The following is a 17,455-nucleotide window of genomic DNA, read 5'->3' on the forward strand; positions in this document are numbered from 1 at the left end:
GCACACTCACTCACAGACATCCGATGTCCTGTGCTTCTTCGGTACATGTGAGCGCAATTGCCCATGGGTGTATATGATTTTGTGTGTTTGTATGTATGCGTCAGTTTGTGTGTGTGTGTGTGTGAATGCGAGGCCGAGTGTGCGAGTGAGAGCGACACTACTCCTGCAGTACCATCTGCTGCCACCAGAGGGTGGCAGTGCGCTTTGTGAACAATGAGAGAGTGTGAGACTGACACCTTGGCCCAAAAGAGGAGAGGAATATAAATGAAGCAGGAATGAGGGGGGGTAACTGACGATGTTCTGGTTTCCCCACAGTGCTTAAGGAGGAGAACGAGAATCTGGAGGATGAGGTCCAAGACATCCATCTGTGAACCACAACCCATGACCAGTAGGTACGCAGTCAGCACACACCACCCTCCCTGACTCAACTGTGCTGAACGAGGCCCAGTGTCAGCTTGTGTCTGAAAACAAAAATAAAGACCTTGTATTTATATAGCGCCTTTCACAACCTCAGGGCACCCCAAAGCGCTTCACAGCCAATTAAGTATTTTGACGTGTAGTCACTGCCCTCAAAGGTTTGATGGGACAGTGTAGAGGGAGCTTTACTCTGTATCTAACCCCGTGCTGTACCTGCCCTGGGAGTGTTTGATGGGACAGTGTAGAGGGAGCTTTACTCTGTATCTAACCCCGTGCTGTACCTGCCCTGGGAGTGTTTGATGGGACAGTGTAGAGGGAGCTTTACTCTGTATCTAACCCCCTGTACCTGCCCTGGAAGTGTTTGATGGGACAGTGTAGAGGGAGCTTTACTCTCTATCTAACCCCGTGCTGTACCTGCCCTGGGAGGGTTTGATGGGACAGTGTAGAGGGAGCTTTACTCTCTATCTAACCCCGTGCTGTACCTGCCCTGGGAGTGTTTGATGGGACAGTGTAGAGGGAGCTTTACTCTGTATCTAACCCCCTGTACCTGCCCTGGGAGTGTTTGATGGGACAGTGTAGAGGGAGCTTTACTCTGTATCTAACCCTCTGTACCTGCCCTGGGAGTGTTTGATGGGACAGTGTAGAGGGAGCTTTACTCTGTATCTAACCCCGTGCTGTACCTGCCCTGGGAGTGTTTGATGGGACAGTGTAGAGGGAGCTTTACTCCGTATCTAACCCACGCTGTACCTGCCCTGGGAGTGTTTGATGGGACAGTGTAGAGGGAGCTTTACTCTGTATCTAACCCCCTGTACCTGCCCTGGGAGTGTTTGATGGGACAGTGTAGAGGGAGCTTTACTCTCTATCTAACCCCGTGCTGTACCTGCCCTGGGAGTGTTTGATGGGACAGTGTAGAGGGAGCTTTACTCTGTATCTAACCCCGTGCTGTACCTGCCCTGGGAGTGTTTGATGGGACAGTGTAGAGGGAGCTTTACTCTGTATCTAACCCCCTGTACCTGCCCTGGGAGTGTTTGATGGGACAGTGTAGAGGGAGCTTTACTCTGTATCTAACCCTCTGTACCTGCCCTGGGAGTGTTTGATGGGACAGTGTAGAGGGAGCTTTACTCTGTATCTAACCCTCTGTACCTGCCCTGGGAGTGTTTGATGGGACAGTGTAGAGGGAGCTTTACTCTGTATCTAACCCCGTGCTGTACCTGCCCTGGGAGTGTTTGATGGGACAGTGTAGAGGGAGCTTTACTCTGTATCTAACCCTGTGCTGTACCTGCCCTGGGAGTGTTTGATGGGACAGTGTAGAGGGAGCTTTACTCTGTATCTAACCCCGTGCTGTACCTGCCCTGGGAGTGTTTGATGGGACAGTGTAGAGGGAGCTTTACTCTGTGTCTAACCCCGTGCTGTACCTGCCCTGGGAGTGTTTGATGGGACAGTGTAGAGGGAGCTTTACTCTGTATCTAACCCACGCTGTACCTGCCCTGGGAGTGTTTGATGGGACAGTGTAGAGGGAGCTTTACTCTGTATCTAACCCCGTGCTGTACCTGCCCTGGGAGTGTTTGATGGGACAGTGTAGAGGGAGCTTTACTCTGTATCTAACCCCCTGTACCTGCCCTGGAAGTGTTTGATGGGACAGTGTAGAGGGAGCTTTACTCTCTATCTAACCCCGTGCTGTACCTGCCCTGGGAGGGTTTGATGGGACAGTGTAGAGGGAGCTTTACTCTCTATCTAACCCCGTGCTGTACCTGCCCTGGGAGTGTTTGATGGGACAGTGTAGAGGGAGCTTTACTCTGTATCTAACCCCCTGTACCTGCCCTGGGAGTGTTTGATGGGACAGTGTAGAGGGAGCTTTACTCTGTATCTAACCCTCTGTACCTGCCCTGGGAGTGTTTGATGGGACAGTGTAGAGGGAGCTTTACTCTGTATCTAACCCCGTGCTGTACCTGCCCTGGGAGTGTTTGATGGGACAGTGTAGAGGGAGCTTTACTCCGTATCTAACCCACGCTGTACCTGCCCTGGGAGTGTTTGATGGGACAGTGTAGAGGGAGCTTTACTCTGTATCTAACCCCCTGTACCTGCCCTGGGAGTGTTTGATGGGACAGTGTAGAGGGAGCTTTACTCTCTATCTAACCCCGTGCTGTACCTGCCCTGGGAGTGTTTGATGGGACAGTGTAGAGGGAGCTTTACTCTGTATCTAACCCCGTGCTGTACCTGCCCTGGGAGTGTTTGATGGGACAGTGTAGAGGGAGCTTTACTCTGTATCTAACCCCCTGTACCTGCCCTGGGAGTGTTTGATGGGACAGTGTAGAGGGAGCTTTACTCTGTATCTAACCCTCTGTACCTGCCCTGGGAGTGTTTGATGGGACAGTGTAGAGGGAGCTTTACTCTGTATCTAACCCTCTGTACCTGCCCTGGGAGTGTTTGATGGGACAGTGTAGAGGGAGCTTTACTCTGTATCTAACCCCGTGCTGTACCTGCCCTGGGAGTGTTTGATGGGACAGTGTAGAGGGAGCTTTACTCTGTATCTAACCCTGTGCTGTACCTGCCCTGGGAGTGTTTGATGGGACAGTGTAGAGGGAGCTTTACTCTGTATCTAACCCCGTGCTGTACCTGCCCTGGGAGTGTTTGATGGGACAGTGTAGAGGGAGCTTTACTCTGTGTCTAACCCCGTGCTGTACCTGCCCTGGGAGTGTTTGATGGGACAGTGTAGAGGGAGCTTTACTCTGTATCTAACCCACGCTGTACCTGCCCTGGGAGTGTTTGATGGGACAGTGTAGAGGGAGCTTTACTCTGTATCTAACCCCGTGCTGTACCTGCCCTGGGAGTGTTTGATGGGACAGTGTAGAGGGAGCTTTACTCTGTATCTAACCCTCTGTACCTGCCCTGGGAGTGTTTGATGGGACAGTGTAGAGGGAGCTTTACTCTGTATCTAACCCACGCTGTACCTGCCCTGGGAGTGTTTGATGGGACAGTGTAGAGGGAGCTTTACTCTGTATCTAACCCCGTGCTGTACCTGCCCTGGGAGTGTTTGATGGGACAGTGTAGAGGGAGCTTTACTCTGTATCTAACCCCCTGTACCTGCCCTGGGAGTGTTTGATGGGACAGTGTAGAGGAAGCTTTACTCTGTATCTAACCCTCTGTACCTGCCCTGGGAGTGTTTGATGGGACAGTGTAGAGGGAGCTTTACTCTGTATCTAACCCCGTGCTGTACCTGCCCTGGGAGTGTTTGATGGGACAGTGTAGAGGGAGCTTTACTCTGTATCTAACCCTGTGCTGTACCTGCCCTGGGAGTGTTTGATGGGACAGTGTAGAGGGAGCTTTACTCTGTATCTAACCCCGTGCTGTACCTGCCCTGGGAGTGTTTGATGGGACAGTGTAGAGGGAGCTTTACTCTGTATCTAACCCCGTGCTGTACCTGCCCTGGGAGTGTTTGATGGGACAGTGTAGAGGGAGCTTTACTCTGTATCTAACCCACGCTGTACCTGCCCTGGGAGTGTTTGATGGGACAGTGTAGAGGGAGCTTTACTCTGTATCTAACCCCGTGCTGTACCTGCTCTGGGAGTGTTTGATGGGACAGTGTAGAGGGGTGAAAGTGCAGGTCCCACTTAAGTTATCCCTGGAACACCTCTTTCAGATTCCGCCTCATGTCTTCTCCCATTTTTCTCCAGAACCAAAGGCCCCTGGCTCCAGAGTGTGAAGATATCGAATGGGAACCGAGAGACATCTCCTGTGCTTGAAGCTGGCTGTGACTACAACACTCGCTGACTGATGCTCGCTGGGGTGAGGGGCGGGGAGGGGGGGGGGAGGGCGGGGAGGGTTGGCGTGTGGTGGGTGCAACCTTGGCCAATGGAAGGTCTCGGCTGGTGGAGCATCGGGATGATGGCTGGAGGGGAGGAAGAGGGAATGGTGGTGTTGGGTGGGAGGGCAATGTCATGTTGGCTCCGTTATTCTGGGAGGGTCCGGGGGGGGGCCAACTGCAGTAATGCCCATCACCCGCCACATCCACTCAAATCCCACCCCACCCCACCCCAGCGCTACCGTTAATTTATTTAGTAGATAATTCTCTTGTTCTGAGCACGGCGAGATGTTTGATTGGCGATGGGGCCTTGGAGCATGTTCGAAGTTCCCCCTCCTGAACTCTTGGCCTTGGGAGGTCCTGATATGGCTGCGGGGGTCCCAGATGTTGCTGATTGGAAAGTCAACAACAACTTGCATTTATATAGCGCCTTTAATTAAGTAAAACATCCCACGGCACTTCCCACGAGCATTATCAAAGAAAATCTGACACCAAGCCACATAAGGAGATATTAGGACAGGTGACCAAAAGCTGGGTCAGTGAGGTAGGTTTTCAGGAGCGTCTTGAAGGAGAAGAGAGAGGCGGAGAGGTTTAGAGAGGGCATTCCAGAGCTTGGGGCCCAGGCAACAGAAGGCACGGCCACCGATGGTGGAGCGATTATAATCAGGGATGCTCAGGAGGGCAGAATTGGAGGCGCGCAGACATCTCTGGGGAGTTGTGGGGCTGGAGGAGGTTACAGAGATAGGGAGGGGGCGAGGGCCATGGAGGGATTTGTAAACGAGGATGAGAATTTTAAAATCGAGGCGTTGCTTAACCGGGAGCCAATGTAGGTCAGCGAGCACAGAGGGTGATGGGTGAGCGGGACTTGGTGCGAGTTAGGACACGGGGCAGTGAGCACAGGGGGTGATGGGTGAGCGGGACTTGGTGCAAGTTAGGACACGGGGAAGCGAGCACAGGGGGTGATGGGTGAATGGGACTCGCTGCAAGTTAGGACACGGGACAGTGAGCACAGGGGGTGATGGGTGAGCGGGACTTAGTGTGAGTTAGGACACGGGGCAGCGAGCACAGGGGGTGATGGGTGAGTGGGACTCGCTGCAAGTTAGGACACGGGACAGCGAGCACAGGGGGTGATGGGTGAGCGGGACTCGGTGCGATTTAGGACACGGGGCAGCGAGCACAGGGGTTGATGGGTGAGCGGGACTTGGTGCGAGTTAGGACATGGGGCAGCAAGCATCTATAGTGAGTCAAGAGGGTCTATCTTCAATCCCCAGGCTCTGATGAGCTGGGCGATCCCCAGTTTTCGTTGTGTAGAAGCACTCATCTCTCCCTCTGGTTCTTCTAACCGATTACTTTAAATCTGTGGTTACCGACCCTCCTGCCATTGGAAACAGTTTCTCCCGATCTACTCTATCAAAACCCCTCAGAATTTTGAATACCTCTATCAAATCTCCTCTTGACCTTTTCTGCTCTGAGGTAAACAACCCCAGCTTCTCCAGTCTCTCCACTCAACTGAAGTCCCTGATCCCTGGAACCATTTTAGTCAACTTCCACTGCTCCCTCTCCAAGGCCTTGACGTCCTTGCCAATGTGCTGTGCCCAGAATTGTACACGAAACATCTCTTACCCTGAAGATTGCTTGATCACCCCCCTTTTTATAATCTTGAACATTCTCCTGGGTCATTTTGTTTCTCACATGTTTTATTGGAGCTGCTGAAGGCTCCGGGTGTGGTCGGAAATTGCGGGCCTGAAGCGTGGGCCTGTCTTTGGTTGTGCGGGAATGAACTTTGGCCTTTGAACCCCTGCGCCATTTTGAGTCCACCTGCGAGGAAGGACAGTCTGTACATTTTATTTTTCCTGACATCTGTGATGGTGGGGAGGGGGGATGCGGGGGGGACGGGCGAGAGTAAAGAAATAAAGTCCGGCTTCGTAAATCTGTCTTGGCAAATTCTCGGGCCTTGTGACGTGCCTCAGGCCTGGGGCCTAACCGGGCCCGATTGCCACCGCACGAGCTGCCTTCTGTGTCGTGAGCAAGCAAACGCTGCAATAAAAATGTCAATGTGGTTTTGAGTCTCTGTGTGTGTCTCTGGTTCTTGCCTGAGATCGGAACCTGCCCTCTGAGCGTTCTGGCGAACCGCATCATAACACATTTCCGCATGCGCTGAAATCCCCAACTTGCGATGTCAAGTTACGGCTTGACATATCAGTCGCTCGGCCTGGCAAATCCCAATTGCTGGGGCCCAGTTGGGCTGATTGCCCCCTAACTGCCAGGGCAATTCTTTCGGGAAACTTTACGGTTGATGCAGACAGGCGCAAACAACAGGAACAACTTCTATTTATATAGCGCCTTTTTAATCGAGTGAAATGTCCCAAGGCGCTTCACAGGAGCGTTATCAGACAATAAACCTGACCCCGAGCCACGTAAGGAGATATCGGGGCAGGAAGAGGTCAGTTTTAAGGAGCGTTTTAAAGGAGGAGGGAGACCCCAATCAGGAGATCTCCCCCCCCACCTCCCCGAGAGTCTGATCAGCTTTTATTTTCCATTGATCATCTTCCCCACCCACAGCTGATTCCCCAGAAAGGAATATAAAACAGACTTGCATTTCTATAGCGCCTTTCACAACCACCGGACGTCTCACAGCGCTTTACAGCCAGTGAAGTACTTTTGGAGTGTAGTCGCTGTGGTAATGTAGGAAACGCGGCAGCCAATTTGTGCACAAGTCAGCTCCCACAGACAGCAACGTGATCATGAGCAGATAATCTGTTTTTGTTATGTTGATTGAGGGATAAATATTGGCCAGGACACAGGGGAGAACTCCCCTGTTCTTCGAAATAGTGGCCATGGATCTTTTAAGTCCACCTGAGAGGGTAAACGGGGCCTCGGTTTAACTAAAAGACTTCCAACAGAGCAGCACTCCTTCAGCACTGCACCGGAATGTCAGCCTAGATTTATGTGCTCAAGTCCCTGGAACATAAGAACATTCTTAAGAGCAGGAGTCGGCCATACGGCCCCTCGAGCCTGCTCCACCATTCAATAAGGTCATGGCTGATCTGATCCTGGCCTCATCTCCACTTCCCCGCCCGCTCCCCATAATCCTTGACTCCCTTATTCAAAAATCTGTCTCTCTCCACCTTAAATCTAATCAATGACCCGGCCTCCACAGCTCTCTGGGGCAGAGAATTCCACAGATTCACCACCCTGAGAGAAGAAATTCCTCCTCATTTCTGTCTTAAATGGGCAACCCCTTATTCTGAAACTCTGCCCCCTAGTTCTAGATTCCCCCACGAGTGGAAACATCCTCTCTGCATCTACTCTGTCCAGCCCCCTCAGAATATGTTTCAATAAGATCACCTCTCATTCTTATAAACTCCAATGAGTACAGGCCCAACCTGCTCAACCTTTCTTCATAAGACAACCCCTTCATCTCAGGAATCAACCGAGTGAACCTTCTCTGAACTGCCTCCAATGCACGTATATCCCTCCTTAAATAAGGAGACCAAAACTGTACGCAGTGCTCCAGGTGTGGTCTTACCAATGCACTGTACAGTTGGAGCAGGACTTCTCTGCTTTTATACTCCATCCCTGTTGCAATAAAGGCCAGCATTCCATTTGCCTTCCTGATTACTTGCTGTACCTGTATGCTAACCTTCTGTGTTTCATGTACAAGGACCCCCAGGTCCCTCTGTACTGCAGCATTTTGTAAGCTCTCCCCATTTAAATAATAATTTTCTTTTTCCTGCCAAAGTGGATAACCTCACATTTTCCCACATTATACTCCATCTGACAAATTTTTGCCCACTCACTGAGCCTGTGTGTAACCCTTTGTAGATTCTTTGTGTCTTCACAACTTGCTTTCCCACCCATCTTTGTATCATCAGCAAATTTGGCTGCGTTACTCTCGGTCCCTTCATTCATATAAATTGTAAATAGTTGAGGCCCCAGCACTGATCCCTGTGGACTCTGAACCCACAGCCTTCTGATTCAGAGGTGAGAGTGCTACCCACTGAGCCACAGCCAACACAGGAGACCCAGGCGTCTCGAAGTGCTGATAGCACGTCTGTGGGAAGTTCTTGGTGTGGCATTCCCCAGTTTGGCCCGCTCGCGCCTCGAGTCGTGGCATCTCCCCTTGGAGCGCTCTGGCCTAGCTGTCACTACGCCGGGTGAGGCCCGCCCCACCCTCCCCCCTTCTCAGTTGCCCCCCTTTGATGGACGAGCGGCTCTCCACCCTAGGAGGTCCAGCCCCTCCACTGCAACAGTAGCTGACGGGAGGTGATTCTGTGCATCACTGGGGCCCTCGAATTCTTGGCCGTAGGGTCATGCGAGACGGGAGTGGGGTCGAATGTGGACATTGCGCCAACGCAGATAAATGAATAAGCTCGGTCCTGGCTCCTTGTACCCGTGCCTTTATTAATTCTACATGCATCAGATGCTGGTCAGACGCGTCTGGGCTGCTGAGGAGACCCACGTGGTGATTGGCTCCTGGGACATCCGACGTCAAGCCGCAGGATTGGCCCACCTCCCCCGCTGCTTGGAAGCGGTCGCTCTGAGGTCTGGGCAAGGGCGGATAAGGGGAGCTCCTAACTTCAATAATAATCTGCCTTCTCTGGTGCCAGCGGTTGCGACAGTTGGAGATGGGGGGGGGGAGGGTGGAGGGCGGTGGGGGGGGGGGGCATTGTTGGGGGGGAGGACTTCACACCCGGCCCCCCCCCCCCCCCGCCCCCATCTCGCCGACCGGCGCTTACAAGCCACGGTGGAGACCCAGCACCTTGGCAGCTTTGATACGGACGCAGGGCGAGACGTCATGGAGCATCATGATGATGGCCACACACACGTTCTCGTCGGTGCTGGCCTCCACGTATTCCTGGGGCAGGTTCTGCAGCAGGAAGCCGGCCAGGATGACGGCGTTGCCCCGGATCTCGGGCAGCATGCTCTTGAAGAAGGACATGCTGCTGGCCAGGTAGAGGCTGATCTTGTCGGGGAAGTCGCTGACAATCAGCTTGGTGAGCTCACCGATGAACTCCCAGTAGCACGGGCTGGCCTCCTCCAGCCGCTCGGCCCGGAAGATGCTGCAGATGCTGTCCGAGCACATGTGGGGGCCGATGAGGTGCAGCACGGCCTTGCAGGCCTGGGTGACGTCGGGGCTGCTGTCGTTGAGGTGGAGCAGCAGGCTGACCAGGCTGGAGTGGACGTGCTCCATGAAGACGGGCCGAGAGTCGCCGTCGCTGAAGCGGGAGAGGTGGCCGAACGCTCTGAAAGCAGCGGCCCGCAGCTTCTCGCTCTCGTTCTCGAAGAAGGGCTGGACGGCCGAGATGACGTTGGTGAGGATGGGCCGCACGTCGGCCTCGTGCAGCTGGGCGAGGACCTTGGACAGGCCCGAAATGGCCTCCAGCACGATGAGGTCGGTCAGCTCGGTCTTCTCGTCCATGCCGCCCACCATGGCGGCCAGCAGCTTCTCGGCGTACTTGCGGATCTTGTCGGGCGCCCCCACCGCCACGTTGCCCAGGCCCCGGATGGACAGCCAGTGGACGGTGGGCGAGCCATCGTCCAGGCTGCGCAGCAGGCTGCCCACTAGGGTCTCGGTGATCTTCAGCTCCTGCACCACCGGCGAGGTCAGCAGCTCCCCAAAGAAGCCGGCCACCGTCACCCGCTGGTGCTCGTGCACGTTGAGCAGGATGGGCACGAGGAACTGGACGATGTCCACCAGGTGCACGGCGCCGTGCTTGCTGGTGGCCCGGGCCAGCACAGCCACGCCCTGCTGGTGCTCGTCCGCGCTCTTCATCAGCTCCCAGCCCCCCTCGTCCTCCATGAAGTTGGCCATCTCCTCGGTCTTGCCCCGGGCCAGCATCAGCTTCAGAGTCTCCACCGACGAGTCCCAGACGTTGATGGGCTGGGTGCTCTGCAGCTGCAGGGTCAGCTTCTTGCGCTTCGAGGTGCCCTTGCCCTGGACGTCGCCCAGCTTCTCGTTGACCACAAAGCTCAGGTAGAGCAGCAGGGTGCCGAAGAGCTTGGGGTAGAGGTTGACCACTGCCTCGGTGGACTCGGGGTTGGAGATCATCTCGTTGAGGGCGTAGATGACGGCCACCGTCTCGGAGGTGCCAGTGGTCAGCGGCCTGCGGACCAGTGTGTCCTTGCGGTCGTCGTGGGACAGGTAGTCGTTGAGCTTGCCCACCAGGTAGTTCATGGCGGTGGTGGCCAGCTTGACCTCCCGGGCCAGCGACTGCCAGATGGCACTCGTGTACTTGTCGTAGGGCAGGGGCCGGAAGAGCAGGTAGGACAGGACGCCGGGGATGCAATGCGAGGTCAGGATGGAGATGAAGTGGATGACGGAGAAGCGGACCTGCTCCAGCGTGATGGTCTGCATGCGGGACTGCAGCTGGTTGAGGATTTCGGGGATGTGGTCCTTCAGCGCGTCGCCGTGCTTGCGTACCAGGGTGTTCAGCACCACCGAGGTGGCACTGGAACACGTGGCGTGGTAGTCGGAGAGGCCCTCGAAGAGGGTGAACAGCAGCGGCTGCAGCTGGCTCTTGGGCAGCTTGTTGGAGATGACCTTGGCGATGTCGTAGCAGATCTGGAAGAGGACGTGGCTGTCAGGGTTCTGCAGTTGCTCCTTGATGCTGTGCAGGTGGTCGACCAGGTCGTCGGTCTGGTTCATGACGCAGCTGTCATAGCGCAACTGGATGTAGAGCAAGGTATAGAGGCTGTCCATGGCCGTGTAGCGTATGGCCAGCACAGGGTCCGCGCAGCGGGGCACAAAGCGGCCCACCAGCACCCCCAGGTTGTGGAAGGTGCCCGCGTTGACCAGCTTGAACTTCTCCCGGTAGAAGGCCAGCAACACCAGCAGGGTCTCCATCGCCCGCTCCCGCTCGTGGTCCTTGATGGAGACCATCCAGTCCTGCATGTGCTTGAAGACAAACTCCAGGCCGTCGGAGGTGAGGTTCTGCAGGAGGAACTCCTTCAGCAGCTCGTGGACGGCGGCGATGGTCTCGCTGTGGAGCAGCTCGCGCTCCTTCAGCTTGCGGTTCTCCTTGCGCTTGTCGGTGTCCAGCGGCAGGAAGCTGAAGGCCCCCTCCAGGCAGATGCGGATCAGCTCAGAGGATTCCATCTCGTTAAGCCGGGGCTCCAGCTTGATGAGGTGGGTGCAGGCGTTGATGGCCGACTGCCGCACCCGGGTCTTCAGGTGGGCCTTGGGCTCGCTGGCGATGAGATCCTGCATGTAGGAGAGCACCTCCTCCCGCCGGCTGAACTTGAAGAGGTGCTTGCCCTTGTTGGCGTACACGGCCTTGGCGATGAGCGTGACAGCTTTGATCAGAGTCAGCTTGATCATCAGGTCCTTGGTCTCCACCTTGATCCCCAGCACCTTGGTGTTGGAGAGGCTGATGATGTGGTCAAGGATGTGGATCTCGATCCGCTGCAGGATGAGTCCCTCAGGGGCGTATAGGGCCACGTAGCCGTAGCAGAGGATCAGCGTGCTCTTCACACGCTCCATGTCGCCGTCCAGCTTCTCCTTGAGGATGTTGAAGAAGCTGGCCGTCTTCTTCACGATGTCCATCTTGACGAAGTCGTCCAGTTTGGCCAGGGTGTCGTCGAGGTGGGTCATGGCGCAGAAGCCGATGCCCGTGGCCAGCCCCTCCCGTTCCAGCGCCTCGCTGTGCTGGACACTGAGCAGCATCTCCTGCAGCTCGTTGTTGATGACGTCCTTGTTGGTGGTCTGGCCCAGCACGATGCCCACGCACTTGTAGAGGAAGGCCTTCTCCTTGGGGAAGCTGTGGTAGCTGTGGATGTGGCGGGTCATCTCCTCGCTCAGCTGCCAGGTCCACTTCTCGTCGGTGATGGTCTCCAGCGTGCGGGAGAGGAAGAAGAAGAGCTTGTCCTCCCATAGCTTCTGGGGCAGCGTGTCCTCCTGGTTGGCGGCCAGGAACTGGGTCAGCTGGGGCAGCTCCTCCTCCCACAACTTCACCACCTCCGGGTGGATGTTGGGGCTCAGCACCTGCAGCAGCATCAGGGCGGCCATGCCCCGGCCCTGGCCGCTGTAGGGTAGGGCCGACACGGCCAGCAGCCGGGCCAACAAAGTGTGGGGCTTGGGGAGCCCCAGCCGCTCGTTGTAGTTCAGCAGCACGTTCTGCGCTTTCTCCTGCCGCTTCTTCGCCCCCACCTGCTGCAGGCTCTTGCAGATGGTGGCCAGGGCGTTGGTGTGCTGGATGGGGGTGACGAACTCCAGGAGGAACGGCCACAGCACGTCCTCCATGGTCTCCAGCGTGACCAGGAAGCCCATGATGCCCTCACACAGGGCCCGCAGGTCCTCGTCGTGGACCTCGTCCACGTCCTGGGCCTGCGGGCGCGCGGGGCCTTCCTCGGGCGTCAGCCCGCACTGCTGGACGATGAAGTCCACCAGGGCGGAGCCGCCGTCCAGCTGCAGGTAGCTGTGCTCGCCCATGGTGCTGATGACCTGGGCCGTCATCTTCTTCACCTTGTTGCCGGTGTCCTGCAACGACTGCTTCATGCCCCCGACGATCAGGGCCTTCTTGCTCTCCAGCGGCCGGAAGCCGGTGCTGATGACGTGGTTGAGCACTGTCAGCGTGCCGAGGCGCACCTTCTCGTTACTGTTGGACAGCTTCTGCAGCAGGAACTTGATGAGACCGTCGATGGAGATGTGCGACACGATGGTGAAGCACTGCAGCACCTCGTTGTGGTTCTTCCAGCTCAGCTCGTCCTTGAAGTCGACGGGCACGCAGATCTGGTGGTGGAGCTGGGGCAGCAGGTTTTCCATCTGGGTCTCGGGCATGTGGCTGGTGATCTCCACCCCCGTCTCCAGGATGTTGCGCAGGCACTGGGTAACGTAGAAGGCCTCGCACCGCTTCTTGTAGAGGGCCAGGATGCCCGAGATGAAGCGGGGCAGCTCCTCCTCCAGCTTGTCAGTGGGCAGTAGGTGGACCATGTAGCTCAGGGCCACCACGATGGCCGTGCGCAGCTTGGGGTCCTTGTTACGCAGCCAGCCCGTGAAGAGGATCTTGTAGGCCGCGTAGATCTCCGCGGAGAAGACGTCCTTGTTGAGGGCTGGCTTCGTGGCCTTGTCGGCGGTGGAGAGATACTCGAGGATGCTCTTGCTGAAGAGGCCCATGGCGGAGGTGAAGACCCACTTCATGTTGTCCTGCTTGATCAGCGAGAGCATGGGCAGCATGGTCTGCAGGGTGGTGGTGAGGTAGGGCACGATGCCGTGCACGTTGGCCACCGAGAGATTGGCCAGGGTCTGCACCACGAAGAACTGGGGCAGGATGCCTGGCTGCAGCTTCTGCAGGATCTCCTCCAGGATCTCGTCGCTGAACCGGGAGCCCAGGGCCACCAGGAGGTTGCTGGCCGCCTCCTTCCAGCCCAGGGCCGTGTCGCTGGACCTGATCATCTCCTCCGAGGCCAGGGCGATGATCTTCTTGGCCAATGGCTGGCCGATCTGGTTGATGGCGTCGCGCACGACACGCTCCATGCACTGCAGAATGGCCGTGCGGTGACCCTGGACCAGCTGGCTGTGCTTGAGCAGGAAGTCGAAGCAGGAGCCCAGCACTTGCTCGGGGCTGTGGCAGCCCAGGTCGTAGAGCGACTGGGCAATCTGCCGGCGGACGCCCTCGTCCTTGTCGAAGGCCGCGTCGGTCAGGGCGACCAGCGACGCCTCGGCCTTGCACGACTCCAACTTGCACAGCTCCATCGCAAGAGGGGGGAGGGGGCGAAGTGCCCAGCAGCCTCAGCGGCGGGTTATAGCGGTGGGGGTGGTGGGGGGGCGACGCAAAATGGCCACCGTCGGACGAACAAAATGCCCACCAGCTAATCTTTCCTCAAAGCTTTTCGGGGACGGTCAGGTCAGGACCGGTTCCCCCGGCGATCCCCCTCCGCAGAATGTCCCGCTTCGATTCGCCAACCGAACAGCAATGAAAAACGTCCTCTTTTTACTTCATAGGGAAGTCCTCATCCATTACCACCCATCCCCAACCCCGGCTGGAATTCACGCCTCTCGCGTGCAGATTGTGAGGGAAGGGTACCTCAAAAGCCCGTCTCTTCTTCTCAGGAAGCTTTTGTTGGCCTTTCCCACCAACCCCCTTGTCTTTGAATTAACTCTCAGTGCCGTTTGTCGATTCCGAGCCCGCCCCCCCCCCCCCGGCCCCCACCAAAGGAAACCTTTTAAGCCAAGCGCTCCTGCTGATCTTCACCGCCCCCCCCGCCTCATGCTCGGCACAACCCGTGGACAGCAGGGCATGGCTCTTATTTCTTTGGTACTCTCGCCTGGACGCTGTCTTCCCTTGCATGCGTTGTTGCCCTCTCCCTGCACTTGTCCGGTCCCACCCCAGGCCCTGTGTGACCACCCGCTCCATTGTGAGATCATCCCTTTGGCTGTGAGCTTGTTGTGTGTGTGTGTGTGTGTTTTTTTTCAAGCCTCCCCCCCCCCCCCCCCCATCCTGGAGTGAGCCAACAAGTCATGGCATCATTGTGACGTCATTGCTCCCCTCTCTATCAGGTCTGCTGAACTCCTAAAGGCCAAAAGCCTTTCCCACACACTTGGCTCCATCGCAAGAGAAGGGCCGAAATACCCAGCAGCCTCAGCGGCGGGTTATGGGGGGGGGGGGATACAAAATGGCCGGCGTCGGCCTGCACGGAAGGACGCTGGAGGTGGTTTAGGAATTCCTGCTCCGTGGCTCAGCGCGTAACACCCTCCCTACCTCGCGCGCCTCGGAGTCAGAATGGTGGTGAGTCACCACTCCGGAGATCCAAGCCTCATCAATCAGGGCCCTCGCTCCCAGCGCCAATACCGAGGGAGCCCTGCGCCATCTTTCGGGCGGGACATTAAACCGAGGCTTCGGGCGGACGCAAAGGATCCCGCGGCCACCATTGGAAATTCTCCCTCCCACCCGGTGTCCTGGGGCCAGAAATGAGTCCTCGAGCAACTTCACTCGAAACGATCTGGGTCATCATCACATCGCCGGTTGTGCTGGCTTGCTATCCACAAATTGGCTGCCACGTTGCCGACATTACAACAGTGACCCTTCAAAACAAGTACTTCATTGGCTGTGAAGAGCGCTGGGATGTGCTGAGATGGCGAAAGGCGTTGTAGAAATGCCAGTCTCTCTCGAGTTTAATACGGAAGCAAAATACTGGAGGTCCTGACGGAAGGTCATCGACCCCAGACGTTATCTCTTGATTCTCTCTCCACAGACACTGCCTGACCTGCTGCGTGTCCCCAGCCTTTGCTGTTTGTAAATTGCTCGGGTATAACCCTGTCTCATCAGTTCGAGTATTCAATCAGAGCGCTTCGAAGTCTCTGCTGTTCGAGAGCAAGACGCCCCTGCTCTCCCAGTCCTTCCTGGTAACAAGGCTTCAATCTCGTGTCCTTCCTTTGGCTATTTCCCCAGAGCCTCTATGTGAGGGGAGTATCGCTGGCAGCACTGACATATGAGGAGAGACTGGATCGACTGGGCCTGTATTCACTGGAGTTTAGAGGATGCGAGGGGATCTTATAAAAACATATAAAATTCTGACGGGACTGGACAGGTTAGATGCAGGAAGAATGTCCCCGCTATTGGGGGAAGTCCAGAACCAGGGAACAAAATGTAAGGATAAGGGGTAAGCCATTTAGGACTGAGATGAGGAGAAACTTGTTCCCTGGGTTAACCTACCGCAGAGAGTTGTTGATGCCAGTTCATTGGATATATTCAAGAGGGAGTTAGATGTGGCCATTACGGCTAAAGGGATTAAGGGGTATGGAGAGAAAGCAGGAAAGGTGGTACTGAGGTGAATGATCAGCCATGATCTTATTGAATGGTGGTGCAGGCTCGAAGGGCCGAATGGCCTCCTCCTGCATCTATTGTCTGTGTCTATATTTGTCGCTGCCTCTGTTAACGCCCCAGAGGGCCAGCTTCGGCAGGACGCGGAGCATTACCGCCCGGAAGAGACAAGCCAGTGTGCAACGCTGGATCGATATTGGCCTCCCGCCCAACCCGTAGCACCCCCTAGTGGGACCGCCTGTGACAGCGGGCAGTCGTACCTGCCGCGGTCGCAGTGTGGTCAGTATTGCCGACCTCAGGTAAGCGTGATTGTTTTTTTTATTTTTATTTTATTTGCGATTTTTGTTGTGGTGGGGTGAGCTGTGGATTGGGAAAGTTTTTGGTGGGTTTTTTTTGTCTCCCCAGCTCTCGCTCTGAGCGCTCCCAGGCCGGCTGTCGAGCTTGGGATTTTCGCTTGCTCAGACAGCCGAGCGCCCGAAGAGAGGTGTGCAATGCCTCCCTTAGTGCTCCGCCCCATACGCAGGGCCCAGCTGCCCAATTTTGCTGGCTGAGGCGCAAAGCTGTTTCCAGGCGGTATCTAAGAGCACCCCGCCACCATTAACACCCCAAAATCCTAAAATCCAGCTCAGAGAAAGGTAAACATACCACAAATAGTGAGATTGTAAAATGAAGTTGAGAAAAACAAAAGACTTGTGCCTTACATGACCACAGGACATCCCAAAGCACTTTACAGCCTTTTTTAAAAAAAAAAGTGCAGTCACTGTTGTAACGTGGGAAGTATGGCAGCCAATTTGTGCACAGCAAGCTCCCACACAGCAACGTGATAATGACTAGATCATCGGTTTTAGTGATGTTGGTTGAGGGATAAATATTGGCCCCAGGACACCGGGGAGAACTCCCCCTGCTCTTCTTCCAACAGTGCCATGGGATCTTTTAAGTCGACCGGAGAGAGCAGATGGGCCTTGGTCTAACGTCTCATCCGAAAGATGGTACCTCAGACAGTGTGGCACTCCCTTAGTACTGCCCCTCCGACACGTCGTCAGTACTGCCCCTCTTGACAGCACGGCACTCCCTCAGCACTGCCCCTCCGACAGCGCGGCACTCCCTCAGCACTGCCCCTCCGACAGCGCGGCACTCCCCCAGCACTGCCCCTCCGACAGCGCGGCACTCCCCCAGCACTGCCCCTCCGACAGTGCAGCACTCCCCCAGCACTGCCCCTCCGACAGCGCGGCACTCCCCCAGCACTGCCCCTCCGACAGCGCGGCACTCCCCCAGCACTGCCCCTCCGACAGTGCGGCACTCCCTCAGCACTGCCCCTCCGACAGTGCGGCACTCCCCCAGCACTGCGCTGGGAGCGTCGGCCTGGATTTTGTGCTCAAGTCTCTGGAGTGGGGCTCGGACCCATGAACTTATGACTCAGAGGCGAGTACTACTAACTGAGCCACAGTTGACACCAACACAGAGGGATCCGAGT

General features: G+C 56.2%; 1 protein-coding gene and 1 pseudogene across 3 annotated transcripts in view; one reads left to right on the forward strand and one right to left on the reverse strand.

Moving 5' to 3' along the window:
- The window catches only part of LOC139239314 (RAS guanyl-releasing protein 2-like), a 160,427-nt gene extending 156,228 nt beyond the window's left edge, over window positions 1-4,199 (forward strand). For 2 of the 3 annotated variants that reach the window (XM_070867983.1, XM_070867986.1), the window contains exons 16-17: window positions 316-392; window positions 4,092-4,199. In XM_070867983.1, coding sequence (XP_070724084.1) covers window positions 316-371 — 56 coding nt within the window. In that variant the 3' untranslated portion in view covers window positions 372-392; window positions 4,092-4,199. The remainder of the gene's footprint in view (window positions 1-315; window positions 393-4,091) is intronic. The other variant, XM_070867984.1, reaches the window with a different exon arrangement.
- Window positions 4,200-8,954: 4,755 nt separating this feature from the next.
- LOC139239358 (maestro heat-like repeat-containing protein family member 1 pseudogene) lies at window positions 8,955-13,913 on the reverse strand (annotated as a pseudogene).
- Window positions 13,914-17,455: the final 3,542 nt, after the last annotated feature.

This window comes from Pristiophorus japonicus, chromosome 27 (genome assembly GCF_044704955.1).
Source record: "Pristiophorus japonicus isolate sPriJap1 chromosome 27, sPriJap1.hap1, whole genome shotgun sequence".
NCBI lineage: Eukaryota > Metazoa > Chordata > Chondrichthyes > Pristiophoridae > Pristiophorus > Pristiophorus japonicus.